Source organism: Poromitra crassiceps, assembly GCF_964638095.1.
Source record: "Poromitra crassiceps genome assembly, chromosome: 22".
Taxonomy (NCBI): domain Eukaryota; kingdom Metazoa; phylum Chordata; class Actinopteri; order Beryciformes; family Melamphaidae; genus Poromitra; species Poromitra crassiceps.
Genome location: NC_139647.1, coordinates 10,670,099 through 10,689,610, shown reverse-complemented (window position 1 = coordinate 10,689,610; position 19,512 = coordinate 10,670,099). Strand labels below are relative to the sequence as shown.

The following is a 19,512-nucleotide window of genomic DNA, read 5'->3' as shown; positions in this document are numbered from 1 at the left end:
AATTTAATGCCAACGATTTCGAAACCCCATTCAAGTGAATGGGGAAAAAAAATCGTACGTTAACGCCAATATCGCGAAAACCGGCGAACGAAACCCTTAGCAATCCAAATGCACACGATTCCTCAATGAGCCGCACGTTTTGATGTCTCCCATGTCTGTGTAGTGTGAAAACTGTAGGAGAAATGGCAAAGCAAACTTTTGACCAGAAGAAAACAGAATAATAAATAAATAAATAAAACTAGAACGGGCTAAATTTGCTGAAGCAAATTTGATTGTGCTTGCTCCCGCGTGACGCTCCGCCCCCCTTGCACCGCCCCTGCCTTAGACCCCACCCTCCCATCCAGTATAAATACAGCCTCAATCGGCACTGTGTAGCTCAGACGTGTTTAGGCGGTTGCCAGGGTGTATTAACTGGTTGCTAGGGTGTTTTTGGCTGATCACTATAGGGTGTTCGTAGATCGTTGCTAGGGTGTACTAATTCGTTTTGGGCATGAAATGGGCGGGCCTTTGTGAGTACAAGCGGGAGGAGCCAAGGAAACCAGGGCAGAAAGAATTTTGATCGTAGAAGCTACGGTTCCAAACTTACGAACCAAAACGTAAAGAGGGCAGCTATAGCGCCACCGTGAGGTCAATCGATATAATTTTTTAGGCCAGATTAGAAGAGTACTCTATGAACCTATGTATCAGATGTTAGTTAACACCCCCAAGTTTATACAAACCACAAAAGCCAATCAAAACCGATTTTCACAGTATGGGACCTTTAATTTAATGCATTTTTTTTGTCTACATCATTCTCTCTACGCAACATTCAACACTCCTGCTCAGAGTTGCTCTTAAGCTCTATTTATCTGGTCAAATCTCACCGGATTCCTGTTTCCAGTACACTTTTAGCATTTGGTTTTTAGCAGAGAAGAGGTGGAGCTGCTCAAAACATACGGCATGCATATTAGAGCGAGACCATGAGTGATATACCCCTTGTGATACAAGTATAGGTGTGTCTGATGTCTACATAATAGCGTGCGTGCGTCAATACAAGAAGGAAGGCTGGCCATAATTCCAATGAATCAGCACTTCCTGCCGCCCTTCAAAATAAAACTATTTAGAAGGGACAGGTTCTGAATGCTGCTATAGCGCCCTCTAAAGGCGAAATGACACAATATTTGTCCTATAGGCTCAGAGTACATCCTTCCACACCTGGACCAAGTTTGGTTCGCATCGGACGATTTTTGTGAAATAGGCCCCACCCACAGAACTTTGGAGGTCGATTATATCGCAACGGTGCGGAATTTCAAAAAAACGCAAAATAAGTTTTGTGCGGGACAGTCCACACACGCTCTGTGATGTGGTTTGGTGAAGATCGGGCAAAATTTGAAAGAGAAATAGCGAAAAAACGCTTTTCGACAAAATTCAAAATGGTGGAAAATCTGGTTAGACGGAAATGGGCGGGGCCTATATCAGCAGATGCGGAATGACCCAAGGAATCCAGGGAAAAAAGAATTTTGAATGTAGCCCTTACGGTTCAAAAGTTATGGACCAAAATGTAAGGAATGCTGCTATAGCGCCCCCTAGAGGCGAAATGACACAATATTTGTCATATAGGCTCAGAGAACATCCGTCCACACCTGTACCAAGTTTGGTTAGCATCGGACGATCTTTGTGAAATAGGCCCCACCCACAGAACTTTGGAGGTCGATTATATGGCAACGGTGCGGAATTTCAAAAAAACGCAAAATAAGTTTTGTGCGGGACAGTCCACACACGCTCTGTGATGTGGTTTGGTGAAGATCGGGCAAAATTTGAAGGAGAAATAGCGAAAAAACGCTTTTCGACAAAATTCAAAATGGCGGAAAATCTAGTTAGACGGAAATGGGCGGGGCCTATATCAGCAGATGCGGAATGACCCAAGGAATCCAGGGGAAAAAGAATTTTGAGTGTAGCCCTTACGGTTAAAAAGTTATGGACCAAAACGTAAGGACGGCTGTTATAGCGCCACCATCTGGTCAAATACTAAAATTTTCCCGCACAGAGTAAAAGGTGACTCTGTAAACCTACCTACAAAGTTTGGTAATAGCAGATCATACGGTGTCTGAGCTAGAGCTAATTTAATGCCAACGATTTCGAAACCCCATTCAAGTGAATGGGAAAAAAAATCGTACGTTAACGCGAATATCGCGAAAACCGGCGAACGAAACCCTTAGCAATCCAAATGCACACGATTCCTCAATGAGCCGCACGTTTTGATGTCTCTCATGTCTGTGTAGTGTGAAAACTGTAGGAGAAATGGCGAACCAAACTTTTGACCAGAAGAAAACAGAATAAAGAAAGATAAAGAAGTATGAGAGATTCTAAGATTGTGCTTGCCTATCTGCAAGCACAATAATTAAGTATGAGAGATTCTAAGATTGTGCTTGCCTATCTGCAAGCACAATAACTAGAACGGGCTAAATTTGCTGAAGCAAATTTGATTGTGCTTGCTCCCCCGTGATGCTCCGCCCCCCTTGCACCGCCCCTGCCTTAGACCCCGCCCTCCCATCCACTATCAATACAGCCCCAATCGGCAATGTGTAGCTAGGACGTGTTTAGGCCGTTGCAAGGGTGTATTAACTGGATGGTATGGTGTGTTCGGCTCATCGGTATAGGGCATTCGTAGATCGGTGCTAGGGTGTACTAAGTAGTTGTGGGCGGGAAATGGGCGGGCCTTTGTGAGTACAAGCGGGAGGAGCCAAGGAAACCAGGGCAGAAAGAATTTTGATCGTAGAAGCTATGGTTCCAAACTTACAAACCAAAACGTAAAGAGGGCAGCTATAGCGCCACCGTGAGGTCAATTGGTATATTTTTTTAGGCCAGATTAGAAGAGTACTCTATGAACCTATGTACCCAATTTGGGAACAGTCGCTCTTACAGTTTGTGAGATACAGCTACTGAATGCTGCTATAGCGCCCCCTATAGGCGAAATGACACAATTTTATTTTTATCAGCTCAGAGTACATATGTGCATACCTGGACCAAGTTTGGTTCGGATCGGACAATGTGGTCCGGAGTTATGGTGGTTTTTGTGAAGTAGGCCCCACCCACCCCCGCCCCCTACAGGCCAAATGACACTTTCTTTTCTGAAATCAGCTCAGAAGTGTCAAGTGTCATACAAGAAAGAAGGCTGGCCATAATTCCAATGAATCAGCACTTCCTGCTGCCCTTCAAAATAAACCAATTTAGAAGGTACAGGTACTGAATGCTGCTATAGCGCCCCCTAGAGGCGAAATGACAAAATATTTGTCCTATAGGCTCAGAGTACATCCGTCCACACCTGTACCAAGTTTGGTTAGCATCGGACGATCTTTGTGAAATAGGCCCCACCCACAGAACTTTGGAGGTCGATTATATCGCAACGGTGCGGAATTTCAAAAAAACGCAAAATAAGTTTTGTGCGGGACAGTCCACACACGCTCTGTGATGTGGTTTGGTGAAGATCGGGCAAAATTTGAAGGAGAAATAGCGAAAAAACGCTTTTCGACAAAATTCAAAATGGCGGAAAATCTAGTTAGACGGAAATGGGCGGGGCCTATATCAGCAGATGCGGAATGACCCAAGGAATCCAGGGAAAAAAGAATTTTGAATGTAGCCCTTACGGTTCAAAAGTTATGGACCAAAACGTAAGGACGGCTGTTATAGCGCCACCATCTGGTCAAATAGTGGAATTTTCCCGCACAGAGTAAAAGGTGACTCTGTAAACCTACCTACAAAGTTTGGTAATAGCAGGTCATACGGTGTCTGAGCTAGAGCTAATTTAATGCCAACGATTTCGAAACCCCATTCAAGTGAATGGGGAAAAAAATCGTACGTTAACGCCAATATCGCGAAAACCGGCGAACGAAACCCTTAGCAATCCAAATGCACACGATTCCTCAATGAGCCGCACGTTTTGATGTCTCCCATGTCTGTGTAGTGTGAAAACTGTAGGAGAAATGGCAAAGCAAACTTTTGGATAGAAGAAAAATAATAAAAAGAATAATAAGTATGAGAGATTCTAAGATTGTGCTTGCCTATCTGCAAGCACAATAATAAATAAAATTAAGTATGAGAGATTCTAAGATTGTGCTTGCCTATCTGCAAGCACAATAATTATTTGTTTTGAAAATGGGCAACATAACCTCTGTCTTTCTTGCTTGTATGTGTCTGAGCCTGCTGTGTCTGAGTTTTCTCCATAGATGGTATATTAAATAAGTTTCCCCACATTTTTAAGATGATAATAATCTTTATGCCTTATAAATTAGCTGTTTCTTTTTCTTTTTTCACTGCCCCGCCCCGCTTTCAGTGCGCAGAGGAGGGGGCGGGGCTGCTGTCTGGACACGGAACTGGTGCTCCATCCCTGGCTACAGCACGGAGGCAAGAGAGAGAAAACGCATTTTGAAACGTCGAAGAAATTGTCATTTTGGACTGACTACGCGTTTGTGTCTAAACGAATGTGAGTAACCAAGTCGCTTCCTAGCCGACACCGCTTATGAAGCAGTCAACGAATGAGCTAACGTTAGCGTTAACAGTTAGCCACTGTTAGCTTGATTGGTAGCTAGCGTTAGTTGTCCTCCCAAATAGGTAACGTTATCTGACAGCTAGCTACTGATAAACTCGCTATGCCTGCCAGCAAACGCTAAGATTAAGATGTTGTAACACAAAAACATGTTTATGTTTGGGCTCACTTTGAATACGTTACAGCAGCATACCCTCCTGCATGATAGACAACGATTTCACGGCAGGTTGTTCAACAACAACAACAACAACAACAACAACAACAAGGTTTAGCTACGTTAACGTGTTACTGTCTTGGCCCAACTGTTTGCTGCATCATGTACATTATGTAGCGTTAGAAACATGAACAAGCGTTGGTTTCTTCATTGTCCCTGGTGGTGGCCAGCCAATAACGATGATGTACAAAAAAGGCAAGGGGAAAAGTTTCCATGTTAAGGACCCCAAGTCACAGATACCTTACCGTACACCCCCATGTGATAAGGGGGTTGTCCTTTGTGTTGTCAGTCTGTGTTGTAGTACAGTAGGTGGGTGCCGTTAGATAATAACAGTAGAGAGAAATAACAGTGTCTGGTTATGAAAACGTATAGTGCATGAGGTAACATTACATTTCATGTACATTATTCAAAATTCTTCTGGGGAACCCCCTGGAATTCCCTCATGGACCATGGGGGTCCATGGACCGCAGTTTGGGAGCTACTGGATTATGTTGGCTCCATTCTGTGCTCTGTGTCAGCTGTGCTGCCAGCTCTGTTTAGGTAATTTCACCATGATCCTGTTAGTTTACCAGTGCATGCCACCTTTGCCAACATATACAAGGCAGCCAAAGCAATGTTTGACTCGCTCAGTAGCATCTTTGTTAACATCTAAGGCAGGGGTCACCAACCTTTTTGAGGTCGAGGGCTACCTGAAGGGTAGAGAGTCATGTCGGGGGCTACCTGTTGAAATTTGCTCGATTTACCTTTAAATAATGAGTATTATGCATTTAATCGAGACATACACTCTTTTCTTTCACTGTTGTGAAGAAGAACTCTTCCTCCCACTCCTCTTGAAATTGGTAATGTTTTTTCTTTCATTTTTCTGCCATTGTTCTTGCGTTCCATCATTTATCTTAGCCGACTGATATAATCATTGGCAGCTGGCAGTCGCACTGTCGCAGAGTGAATGACGTAGTGACGTAACGTAAAACTAAACTTTGACCCCAGCCCAGGCGGATCAAAATAGTTAATCAATAATTAATTATACACAGACAATAAATTATACACAGACAATAAACGTTTTTAAAACGTATGCATTGTTAAACAAATTATTTTCTACATTTGTGTGTTATTGTGGGAAGGGAGGAGAAAAACAAATAAAAAATTAATTTTTCTGATTATATTTTTTTGTTTCGTTTTTTTGTTTTTTCTTTCTTTCCCCTGTGGCTGAGCCTGTTTGTCTGTTTTGTCTTGTTTGTGTAAAAAAAAACATTTTTCTGAACGTGGCTTGCGGGCGCCACAGCGCCACCCCGCGGGCGACTGGTTGGCTACCACTGATCTAAGGGCTTGGGTCCACGTAGCATTTTTCTGTATTTCTTTGGTGTGGAAAAAACTCTGCCTGGAGCGCTTTTTCTGAGGAGAAATCAAAGCAGATGATAAGGTCACCTGCTGCTATAGCTCACAAACAAGTTGGTTAGCACTTCTAGCAGACAATACATTGTTGTGGAACAAGCAAAGGCTTACCAGATATTTCCAATAGATGTCCGGTATCCATGAGATTGCTGTTACAGTAACGTCAATTCAATCATTTCAACATTCTATTTCTCCACCACCAGCACTTTGACTTTCCTCCATATTGTTGTTGCTATACACGGTATGAGAAACAGCCAGCGTCTCCATCACTGCAATTGGTTGGCTGGAAAAAGCGGTTCACGTCATCTTTTCTGAAAAGTTCAACATTTCAGAACTTTTGAAAGCACTCCGCTCTGATGAAAACACTCTGTCTGTGGCCGCATTTTGTGCAGCCCACGGCCGCCTCCCGTTGCTTTTAATGAGGAAAGGGCGCTGCGCTCAGGAAAAAACACTATTGGACTCTCGGCCTAAGTTGGTAAAATATAGATTTCCCAGCAGAACACTCTTCTAAGTCACTGCATTGTCAAATTGGCCTAGTGTGGTATAGGCTCTTTCCACATCTTTTTCTCAATGCTTCTACATTGAGAAACCGGTGCATTACAACATACTACTATGCCATGGCCTGCACTAAATCACTCCACATCAACCTGCCCCAAATTTTTAATTTGTTCCTATGTAACCAAAAATAAAATTCAAAAATAGAAAAAGTATCCTGTAGCAAAAATATAGTCTCTTTGCCTTATCATTCAGGGGGATTCAAAGTCAATTTCTTTTCATTTTCAGGGAATAACCTTGAGAAAAAGAAACAGATAACTATATACATCCGGCTGTGGGGCGGCTGTGGCTCACGAGGTAGAACGGGTCGTCCACTAATCAAAAGGTTGGTGGTTCGATCAACGGCTCCTCCAGTCCGCATGTCCAAGTGTCCTTGGGCAAGACACTGAACCCCGAATTGCTCCCGATGGCTGTGCCAGCACCCTGCGTGGCAGCTTGCCGCCTCGACGGTGTGTGAATGGGTGAATGTAGGCACATTGTAAAGCGCTTTGGATAAAAGCGCTATGTAAATGCAGTCCATTTACCATTTACCTCCAGAGAGAGAAAGGTAAAGGGGAGGGTGGTAAAATAAAAACGCCAGTAGCAATTTGGCCTTGCACGGTTGCATATATTATAGTGAGATAATTGGACACCAATGAGAATGTAATAAGGAAAATATAATGTTCCTCATATCCTCTTATCATTATGGTGTAAAATAACCATTTTCAATCCCCCAGGCTCTTTCTGTTTCTATTTACAGCTTGGAGGAAGGAACAACATCCCTGAGCAACAGAAAAGGCTTTAATAACATTTAGTACCACATCAGAGGAAGGTACCAATAGTCTGAAAGTGAACTGAGGGTACAAACATGGTTTTTCACTGCCCCAGGCTGTTGAGATGATGCTGCCCTATCCTTGTTTTGAGGAGGGAAATGTTCAAGTTCCTAGTAGTTTTGAACAAAGCTCAGCTGGAGGGGGATGTTAATGGCCAAGGGAGATGGTTATTTCCCAGCTTCTAATATACACTTTGACACATACAGTATACAGTACACAGCTTTGAAACGCTGGAGGTGGTTTGCGATTGTGATTGGTCCACTTAGGATAATACCTGAGACATCAACAAGAAGGTGGCATTATAAACCTGAAGGTTGAGGCTTGATGAAAACGGGTAAAGCATACACCGAAGAAAAACTCCCACTCACAAGTCTTTAGTTTAGTTTAGTTTATGTGAGGATCCCCATTAGAAGCACACATATGTACCTCTCGTCTTCCTGGGGTCCTGATCGGTGGTCTTTGATCGTAGCATGTTTAATGCTCGGCTTTGGCTGTAATTCTACATAGCGTGCTAATGCTAATACGAGGGATCAGGATGTTGGTTACATACAAATGGCTTTAACAGCTTCTGGGGACAACTGCCGTTCCTTTTAAACAGTGAAACCACACCCTCTCTGAACTCTTAACGGCTCCTTCATACTTTAAGACACTCAATTTAAACGAATTACTGGTGACTCTTAATTCAGCTTTAATTTATCTTTTGTACTGTTTTAGAAATCACAGTTTATGTTTTATGCTTTCTTCAGCCTTTATAATGGGACCATATGGAGCCAGCCTTGAGTGTGTCTCAATCTAGCAGGCTGTGCTTTTGACTAAATCCACACATTTTAAAAGTGCGACAGTTCACACAACTTTAACACTACATACAGTACATATATTATACTGTACATGGATGGTACCCTTTTAGCTACTTCTGCTAACACTCAGAAAGTCAAAATATAAGCGATGTGATGTATCGTTATAGAGATATTAATGTTTGTTTAGCACAGCTTTTCAGCTTTATAATCATTGATCAGATCGGATTCTACTTCTTTTTCCTCTCCGATATCGATCCAGTTAATTTTTGGTCGGATCGGCTCCGATACCGATACTGAGTATCGGATCGGACCATCCCTAGTAATAAGGAGGTCGTGTTGAGAGCTGGGGCCTGGAGAATACAGATGAACGGCTAGGTTCAGCTGTAGTATGGCTGGCCGCTTTTCATACAAGAGAACCTTCAGATTCCCTGAGTCCCTTGCCTGATAGAAAACTTCTGAGAGGCTGATGAGGAGGAGAGCCTCATGTGCCCCAGCTGTAAAAAAAAAAAAATCAATTTTCTCTACAACACAGGCACAGCTCTGAGGCCCCCCTAACTCGGGCTTTTGCACTTTATAGATGATGGGCAAAGCTGACTTGAAAATGAATAATTCTAACTCCATACTAGACGTGTGTCGGAGGCCCAGAAGGGCATTACTCACTCTAGCCTAAATGGGCTGATCTCAGCTGGCTGCTCAGAGTCCAAGCCAGATCTGTGCTTTGGGTCTCTCTCTCTGTCTCAGGGTTTTTCCTGGCTCAGACAGAGTCAGAACGGGCCTTTGGGGGGTGACTAAGCACGTCGGTAAGCATGATCGGGCTGATCATGCTTACTGTCGTGCGTACATTTGACTTTTGGGTTAGTGTCAGTCAGGGTTCCTGAACACTATCAGTCATTGTCAGAAATTGTGGAGCAATGTGTTTTGCGCAGCACCCCAAGTTTCAGCCATCCAGCCATTTCAACGTACAAATGTATGACTTTTTGAAATTCTCTAAATTGATATGGTAAAAAAAATGCTTGATTTTGAGTTTGGTGTATAATTATAGTCAGAATTGTCCTCCCGATCTCAAATATATCAGTCATTGTCAGAATTTATGGAGCAAGGTGTTTTTTTTACAGCACCACAAGTTTTAGAAAGGAAGCCAATCAAAGGTACAGATGTGGGACTTTAACTTTGAAATGATCTAAATCTAAAAATTATACAAAATGTTTGATTTTGAGTTTGTATCAGGTTAGTATGCAGCCAGGGTTGTCCTGACCTGAACTCAAATATATCAGGCCTTTGGGGCGTGGCTAGAACCACAATTATTCTATCTATGCAGGAGAAAGTGTGTGTCTCTGTGCTCTTGTGCACTGTGTAGGCCTGTTTCTGTCAGGACACGCTTCTGTTGGTGGAAGGCTGACTGTTTCTGCCAGGACACGCTTCTGTTGGAGGGCTGAATGCAAATCAAGCAGATCACACTAAAGCATACAAGCATCACCAAGACAAGTTCTCTTATTTAGAAATCCTCCTTAGGTCGGTCATTTTATTATGCCCTATTATTCAGTCTTGCGTTGTTTAAAGTGCCCACTAAACTAGAAACAGTAAACCTCATCGACTGAAAATTCACACCATTACGGGTGGCACTGTTGCATGGAGAGACAGCGGTTATTAGTCTTTCCGGTTGCTGTAATTGTCTTTGGGGCCCGGTCTTTCACCAATCTGCCTCCCAATTTCGAAACAACTTGTGTTACACTCAAGAGCTTGCTTCGATTCAGACTCAAGAGGGTGTTTTTTCTCTCAGTCCCCACAGCACTGTCCCAGGCCGCTGAGCAGCACTCCCAATTAGCATAATATGCCATGTCTTCCTTTTTCTTTCTGCTGAATCGTGTGACCATCGGTGTCTGAATTGTTAATGGGATATCGACAGGTGGCAGCTTCAGGTCTCGGTGGAGTGAACTCCTCCATCCCTGGCATTGAAAAGTGCACACACGGGACGGAGTCACCGATGCACGCCAGTAGCCCCGCCCCCTTACCTAATTAATAGTCATCTTTCCGTGACACTGACGAATTAAGCGACAGCCTGGTCGGAAATGAAGTTTCGGAGCTTAGCTGAACTGGTGGCAATTAGTTGTTGTTATCCTAATTGGTGTTTCTGTGTGAAGATTCCAGGACATTTTGCACATTTATTACTGCCAAGGTGAAAGATTTGCATGCAGTGCCGGTGCAAGACAGATCCAAAGAGTGCACGACTATTGTTTTACGCTTTGCCTCTTTGGAGGAGTGTTAATTAGTTTTTGGGGCAAATTCTCTAAATCCTTTAGCCGGAGAGAGGAGTGGGTCGCCGTGTGCCAACTTGCACGTCTCCCTGGCATTCAGAAGAGATAATATTGTTGTGTAATTTCAATTTCAAACGGTTATGTTCTCCCAGATTACATTATTTATATATCACAAAGGCAGCAGATTAATCTACTTATATGATGCAATATGTGCTCGTCGTAATTCAGCTGTGTTGCTATATCAAGAATGAATTCTTCTGCTGCTGCCATCACATGCTGGACCAAACGCAACCCAAACAAAACTGTGGAACATCTCTAATCTTCTCTTCGAGTTCTACATTAAGCCCTTGATAAATCTGGAGATGCAATCAAATTCCCAATGTGAGTGTTCTAGGTAAGCTTTCTGTGTTGAAACATGCCCGCTCTCTTGTCTCCAGCAGGATGTTCCGCCTGCGGGCATTGTCGGCAGCTTCGGTGGGGCTGGTGCAGTCGCTGCGGCGCTACCATGGTGGGGCGACGCACGGGTCTGGCCGGAGGAGGCTGATGCTGGTAGCGCTGGCCGGGGTGACTGGCGTGTCTGCTGGCGCCGGACTCCTCTGGACAAGGTAGTGGTTTAATCCACCTTTGGACTATTTTTTGGACTATCCAAAGAATAATGCGTGCCTTATTGACTCCTACAGGGAAATCATCTCTTTGCTGCCCCTCTCCACGAAGGTCAGAGCACAGGGTCAGGTGGATAATAGTAGCGGACCTGGAGCTGTTAGTGACTCAGTGTCTTGCTCAAAGATGGGCAGATGCTTGCCAACACCAGAGCTTCAACATTGGTCTAGGGCCATATGAAATCCATTGTATTCATTTTTCCCCCATTTATTTTTTCCATTTTAATTTAGGGGTTAGGATCGGGGTTTTTTTTTTTTTTCTTTTTTACCGACTTTTTTCTCTCAGACAGCCTCTTCGACATGTTTCTCAAAGTGAAAACCAAGTTATGAGGGGAGGTAAGGTAACACCCCAATCCAAAACGGAATCATTTCTCTAGGCCTATTTTACAACTAGAACGGGCTAAATTTGCTGAAGCAAATTTGATTGTGCTTGCTCCCGCGTGACGCTCCGCCCCCCTTGCACCGCCCCTGCCTTAGACCCCGCCCTCCCATCCAGTATCAATACAGCCCCAATCGGCGATGTGTAGCTAGGACGTGTTTAGGCCGTTGCAAGGGTGTATTAACTGGATGCTATGGTGTTACAGGTACTGAATGCTGCTATAGCGCCCCCAAGAGGCGAAATGATACAATATTTGTCCTATAGGCTCAGAGTACATCCGTTCACACCTGTACCAAGTTTGGTTAGCATCGGACGATCTTTGTGAAATAGGCCCCACCCACAGAACTTTGGAGGTCGATTATATCGCAACGGTGCGGAATTTCAAAAAAACGCAAAATAAGTTTTGTGCGGGACAGTCCACACACGCTCTGTGATGTGGTTTGGTGAAGATCGGGCAACATTTGAAGGAGAAATAGCGAAAAAACACTTTTCAACAAAATTCAAAATGGCGGAAAATCTAGTTAGACGGAAATGGGCGGGGCCTATATCAGCAGATGCGGAATGACCCAAGGAATCCAGGGAAACAAGAATTTTGAATGTAGCCCTTACGGTTCAAAAGTTATGGACCAACACGTAAGGATGGCTGTTATAGCGCCCCCTAGAGGCGAAATGACACAATAGTTGTCCTATAGGCTCAGAGTACATCCGTCCACACCTGTACCAAGTTTGGTTAGCATCGGACGATCTTTGTGAAATAGGCCCCACCCACAGAAATTTGGAGGTCGATTATATCGCAACGGTGCGGAATTTCAAAAAAACGCAAAATAAGTTTTGTGCGGGACAGTCCACACACGCTCTGTGATGTGGTTTGGTGAAGATCGGGCAAAATTTGAAGGAGAAATAGCGAAAAAACGCTTTTCGACAAAATTCAAAATGGCGGAAAATCTAGTTAGACGGAAATGGGCGGGGCCTATATCAGCAGATGCGGAATAACCCAAGGAATCCAGGGAAAAAATAATTTTGAATGTAGCCCTTACAGTTCAAAAGTTATGGACCAAAACGTAAGGACGGCTGTTATAGCGCCACCATCTGGTCAAATACTACAATTTTCCCGCACAGAGTAAAAGGTGACTCTGTAAACCTACCTACAAAGTTTGGTAATAGCAGGTCATACGGTGTCTGAGCTAGAGCTAATTTAATGCCAACGATTTCGAAACCCCATTCAAGTGAATGGGGAAAAAAATCGTACGTTAACGCCAATATCGCGAAAACCGGCGAACGAAACCCTTAGCAATCCAAATGCACACGATTCCTCAATGAGCCGCACGTTTTGATGTCTCCCATGTCTGTGTAGTGTGAAAACTGTAGGAGAAATGGTGAAGCAAACTTTTGGATAGAAGAAAAATAATAATAAAAAGAAAAAGAATAAGTATGAGAGATTCTAAGATTGTGCTTGCCTATCTGCAAGCACAATAATTATGAAATCATTTCGGTTACTACAATAATTAGATCTACTTTTGCTTTCGTTAATTAGGCCTACTTCTATCAATTTCAGACAAATTATTTTACAGTTGATTCAATTTTTCAAATCATATGGCCCTACCGTAGTCCTCTGCTTGAAGGACAGTTTCTCTTAAGCGCTAGTCCACCCTGGCACCCAGAATGTGTGATATCTGGATTGATATGATGATGTTTCAGGAGGATGGTTTCTTAATACACACTATATATCCAGCATAGTCCTAGATTAACGACTAAAAGACTAAAGCCTGAAGACTTAAAAGGTCACTTTCATTCTTGTATTCTGTTGTTGTGGAGTTAATCACTCTTTTAAAGTCACGTTCCTTTGACCTTCCAAGCCACCACCTTCTAATGTGGATGTGAGATGGCACTGGTACTAACAAGGCTTGTGTTTAGTTAAGCCGGAGCAGAAGGCGAGGTGTGGATGTGAGAGGTCTTTGGGGACAGAATGACTGTGGTGAAGGAGGCAGCAGCATGATGGATGGTGCCTCGGGGCTTTGGAGACTGACGGGATGAGACCGTTGCAAGCCTTTACCCTGCGCCCTCGTCCCCCTGTCTCATTAAACGGAATTATTCAGCCTACGTCCCCCAGACGGGATCCAGCTATTTATTACAATTATTCCAATTTTCAATTTAGTTAGAAAATGCCCCAAGTGGGAATTTGCCATGGTAAACCTCTCCACATGCACAAACAATGGCACACACAGTGCAGCACACAATCTCTCTCTGTCACTCTCTCTGAACTCTCCTTAGCCTTAACCTACTTTTTAATTAGCCCCACCCCCATGCCAAAGGACATGGAGACCTCCCAGCAGGTCCCCCTGGTGTTCATTCATGTGAACTGTGTCTGCTTGTTGTTGAAATGCAGAGCGTACGCAGACGCAGGGCCTTCCGTCCGACACGCCGAGCAACCAGCGGGCGAGGAGGCGGAGGATGCGTCGGAGTCGGAGGCGGAGTCTGAGAAGTCGGTGGAGGCCAGCAGCAGTGGAGATGAGGGGGAAGAAGCGGGCGGCGGTGAGGGGAAAAAGAAGAAGCCACGCTCGGGATTCCGTGACCGCAAGGTAATCGATAAACAATAAACAGTCATCCGTTCCATCACGTCTGCCATTGAATTGATCTCCAGGAAGGGTTTTCGGAGCACTCCCAATCAATGTCCAATAAGCAAGCGTCAGTGTATTTTGACTGGATATTTTATGGAAACGCGCAAACCTAATCGGCATGCATTTCTACTAGGGGTGTCACAATATATCGTCCCACGAAATTTCGCGATAGTAAAACGTCACGATATGTATCGTTGAGATGAAATCTCATATCGTGAAAAAAAAAAAAAAAAAAAAAATTTTTTTTTTTTTTTTTTTTTTTCAAAAATAGTCAAAGAAACGTCTTTGTTTGTTGAAGTTCAATGTGTGGAAAGTAGTTCAGTTGAACAAGTCTCTGAAGAGACACATGAGAAGTTATACAGGAGAGAAACCATTCAATTGAGTTTCTGGCAAAACTGTTTACTTGACAGGAAAAACTGAAGATGCATAAAAAATAGACTAAGAAAAGTCTTGTTGTTTGAGTTTGAAGAAAAACTGAAGATGCATAATGAGAATTTATACTGCTGAGAAACCTTTTAGTTCAAAGTAAATCTAAGTGACGGTGTAACTCATTCTATTTCAAGATAAGCCTTATCTCCAATCTCATGTTTTTTCTAGTTGTTATTGTAATAACAATTTCCCACAACAGCATGTTTTGTATTTGTGCATTTCAAATAAAATACTACTTTTCCAGTCATATATTGTCATTATTCAAGTTTAAAAAAATATTGTTAAAATCGTATCGTATCGTATCGTTATCGTGAACCCAGTATCGTGATACGTATCGTATCGTGAACTGAGTGTATCGTGACACCCCTAATTTCTACTGTCACACATGTAGCAGCCAAAAGATTTCATTGAGGTTATTAAAGGGACAGCTCACCCTAAAATCCAAAATACATATTTTCCCTCTCACCTGTAGTGCTATTTATCCATCTATATCGGTTTGTGTTAGTTGCCTTTTGGAGATATCGGCCGCAGAGTCTCTGCCTTCTCTCCAATACAATGGAACTGGATGGCACTCGGCTTGTGGTGCTCAAAGTGCCAAAGAAATACATTTGATAAACTCAACAGCAATGTCTCTTTCCAGAAATCATGACCCGGTTACTCAAGATAATCCACAGACCTTGTTATGAGCAGTTTCATGGAGGAACTATTTTCTTTTGACCGAACTACACCCGCTAGCTGCTAGCTAGTTCCTACATGAGTAACCGGGTCATGATTTCTGGAAAGAGACAATGCTGTTGAGTTTTTCAAATTTGTTTTGTTGGTGCTTCGAGCACTACAAGACGAGTGCATCCAGTTCCATTGTATTCAAGAGAAGGCAGACATCTCTGCGGCCGATATCCCCAAAATTCAGGCAACTATCCCAAAACGATATAGATGGATAAATAGCACTACAGGTGAGAGGAAAAATATGTATTTTGGATTTTAGGGTGAGCTGTCCCTTTAAGGCAGTGGATGACAGAGGAACAGGAAAGAGGAGCGCCTTTGGTATGATGCCAATGCAGCCAAATAAAGTGTGTGCCACACTACATCATTACTGTCTGAGGAACAGGTAGAATGAAAAGAGGAAAGACTATTATCAGTAAGTGCCACTTCTCCAAATAAAATCTGATGCATTAGGACATTATTGTCCACTGAAAGCTAATTGAATCTGTGGGCGTGTCTCTCTCTCGCACCGCAGGCAGGAGGGTGAACTAATAATTAGTGTGGAGGTTGGCGGTGAATATAGGTTGTTTTTGCGAGCGCACTGAGAATGTCAGACAAAGAGCCTAGTTGTCTGCAACATGGTTGTGTCTAGACTGTCCTGACATCCTTGAAATTGTCAAGAGTTGAAGGAGTTTTGTGGCGACAGCTCTACAAAAATCAAAGATATGACATTGTCTTCTGTCACGGTGACATCAAATACAGTTTCCCCCCTCCTAAAATACAGTTTTTCTATATTCACCCTGAAAGTGTTACAAAATGTAATACTTCCACCTTCTAGCTTTTAAGCTGCTTTGTCACTGTAGATAGATGCCACCTCTCAGATGTTATCCATATCCAAAAAGCTTTGAAAAAGAAAATAAATAAATAACTGGTGTGGCGAGTTTCAGTCCTCCTGTGTGTGAGAGAGAGAGAGAGAGAGAGAGAGAGAGAGAGAGAGAGAGAGAGAGAGAGAGAGAGAGAGAGAGAGAGAGAGAGAGAGAGAGAGAGAGAGAGAGAGAGAGAGAGAGAGAGAGAGAGAGAGAGAGAGAGAGAGAGAGAGAGAGAGAGAGAGAGAGAGAGAGGCATGGCTGGATGCTTAAAAGGCAGAGCTTATTCAGCCTCCATCAGTGTGGGTGATGCTGAGATCAATAGCCTGCAAATCGGAGGAGATGAGAGCCAGCGAGATGACAAAGTTGCTCAAGCTCTCCATCAGTCAGACACCCTCCGGCATCACCACTCGACTGTGCTATACCTCTCTCCTCCATACACTAATGGTTAGGTCTTCTGGGGACGTGCTCCTGTGATTCCTCCAGAGACCAATAGGGTCTGCTACAGAGCCCCTCCTCGATGCTGCCCCCCCTCCCCGGCAGCATGGAGGCAGTCATATCTATTCTCTCACTCACCCCCCCCCCCCCCCCAACACACAGCCTTAGCAAACTTATGAACTCATAAAGTGCTACTGTTGACCTCACAGTATTGTAATGACTCTGAGGTCTAAATAAGTAGTAAATCTGATATTGTGGTGGAATTAGTTTAGGGAAATACAGTCAACGACATGGCTGTGTGTGAATATTGTTATGAAAGTAATCAAAATTGACTGGGGGAAAAAAATCATTATTAAAGCTAAGAAGTATCACAAAAGATGTGAGAGTATGTATATATAGACAAACTTTATTATGATTGGGAATATACAGTATGTATGTGTATATGTATATTATTTCCCCTTCTTGAATTGTAAATTGAAATGTGTTCAATAAAAAAAAAGTATCACAAAAGAAGGTTGTGTTCAAAAGCTTGCAAACAGCCTCAATAGTGAATGTGTGCGCTGTACTCCAGGCAGTTTGTCCACTGCACAAACATACAACACTGCACGAAATAATCGACTGTGTGTATTATGACTGAGCCCTGCTCCAAAACAGAAAACACTTCCCAGGAAGCAAACATTGGCATAGCTAATGTGTGTATAAAAGAGTGGAATACATAAATAAAGCGGTTTTTGTCTTTGCCAAATTGTTGGGCGACAGTGTTGTAAGTGATGCTGCTACACGTTTACCCTCTTTAATTAGCTCATCATGAGTGTGCCAGTGCCAGACAGCTTAGTGTCACCTGATGGCCCCCCAGTTCTCCCCTCAGGTTTACCTGCTGTCAGCCACAGCTATCCTGTAAACAAAACGTTCAGATTTGGCAGTAATGGAGACAGGGCCTGGGGAGGGAGGTTAACATCCCTCCACCATCACGAGGACTCTCAGCGTATTTCCCTGCTGCTGCTACCTGCTTCTCTATTCTAGTCATTCCTCCACTCCCTCTCCTCTCTGCTCTTAACCCCTCTTTTACTTTATTGACCTGGCTTCCCACAGGTTGGATTATTGCCGGCTCCTTATTTCTGCGATGATTAACGTCACTGTCTGTGTAACATCCGGTCTGACGCACTTTCCACTCTTTTTGTGAGGCTATTTCATTATTTCAACGGAATTAATTTAGACATGTCTAACAATCTACCTGTCAAATTGCATATGAATGCATGGCCATGTAAATGTCCAAATAGTTTAGGAATGTGACTTTGATGAGAGAAAGGCGTAGGAAGCGCTTGGAGCGACGTTCGACGATCGTTTTTTTTTTATGCCTTACCAATCCTTATCATGACCTGTGCTCCTCCCTCTGGTTGGCAGGTGATGGAGTATGAGAACAGGATCAGGGCCTACTCGACCCCGGACAAGATCTTCCGCTACTTTGCCACGCTGAAAGTCATCAGCGAGCACGGAGACGCAGAGGTTTACATGACGCCGCAGGACTTTGTGCGCTCCATCACCCCCAACGAGAAGCAGCCTGAGAGTGAGTCTTCTCTTCTCTTCTCCCTTCCCCTGCCTCGCCTCTCTTGCTCTTCCTCAGGGGACCGCTTCGCTCTCTGATCCACTCACATGCTCCTCCTCCCTTTCTAGATGTTTCATTCTTGTTATCTGTCCTTATTTGCCCTAAATGCACCCTGGAGATGTTGCATGTGTCACAGTCACACACATGCAGGTCATTTAAGGCGATCGCTGTCCAGGGTCACATGTTCCCCGGCTGGCTCTGCCAAGGATTTCAGTTCATCCCAGTAAAGCAGCAAAGCCCCCCCGCTCTATCCAGGGAGAGGAACATTCTGCCAATGTCTGGCAGTTGAGGACTTCTGCCAGTTGCTGCATGAAGATCCCACCTACTGACCGTGTTCACCAGTATTAAGGGGGGGCTGAGAGGTGGGGAAGTGACAGATTGTTCGATCACGCTGAGTTTCGGGAAACCCTAGAAGGGGAGGTGTAGGTATGACATTAACACACAGCAGTTGGTGTAGTAATTAACGGGTTCAAACCGGGGCCGGTCGGCGGCGTCACGCACGGAGATAGTGAGAGATATCTTATCCTGCGCCGCGGGACGGTTGGGAAGGCAGGGAGCTTAATTTGGCGTAGCAACATATCATCGCCATACTTATCGTTCTCGGTCTAGAAGTCTAGAATCTTATATTTCTATCGCGCTGTAATTCAGTTTGTTTTGTCCCAGCGTTTTTGCAGTGAACGAGTATATTATTAGTTCTCCATTACAGGCGTACGGTTGAGTGCTCAGTGCAGTCAGTGTGTGAGCTGAGCGCCCTTAGCATCTTGACCGTTCAACCGCAGCGTTGTTGGAGGCGAGCCCGAGGTGTCAGCTGCTAATTTGGAGTTTGCCGGGCCTCTCACGTCCGTGCTGCTGTCTGTCTGCCCTCTGTGCTGCTCACCTCAGCACTTCCATCTATCTAACCTCCCCCCCACTCCCCTCCTCCCCTAGCCTGGCCCCTCCAGCGTCTTGGCCCCGGCGCTAATGTTCTCCCCACCTTCTCCTTGACCTCCATCTCTCCCTTCCTCGATCCCTTCCTCAGCCCTTAATCCAACCTGGAATTAAAGTCATAACGCTGAGCTGAGCTCTATTGGATGAGGGAAGGTGTTGCGAGAAGGAAGGAGAAACACCTCAGGGAGACTGCAGGCGGTGCCCTTAATTGGCAGGCAGTCCTCCTCTCCTCCTCTCCTCCTCCTCTCCAAGCTCAGCCACACAGTGAGATTACCCAGTGGACTCCCTGTGGTCCAGCTCTCCGTGTTATTATAACAATGGTCATAATGATAAGGCTT

At 44.1% G+C, this 19,512-nt stretch overlaps 1 protein-coding gene across 2 annotated transcripts in view; it reads left to right on the top strand.

Annotated features, from left to right (window-relative positions):
- The first annotated feature begins 4,329 nt into the window (after window positions 1-4,329).
- micu1 (mitochondrial calcium uptake 1) overlaps window positions 4,330-19,512 on the top strand; it is a 53,920-nt gene continuing 38,737 nt past the window's right edge. The window contains exons 1-4 of one of the 2 annotated variants that reach the window (XM_083657994.1): window positions 4,330-4,462; window positions 10,988-11,155; window positions 13,975-14,167; window positions 18,046-18,208. In XM_083657994.1, the coding sequence (XP_083514120.1) occupies window positions 10,992-11,155; window positions 13,975-14,167; window positions 18,046-18,208 (520 nt within the window). In that variant the 5' untranslated portion in view covers window positions 4,330-4,462; window positions 10,988-10,991. The remainder of the gene's footprint in view (window positions 4,463-10,987; window positions 11,156-13,974; window positions 14,168-18,045; window positions 18,209-19,512) is intronic. The other variant, XM_083657993.1, reaches the window with a different exon arrangement.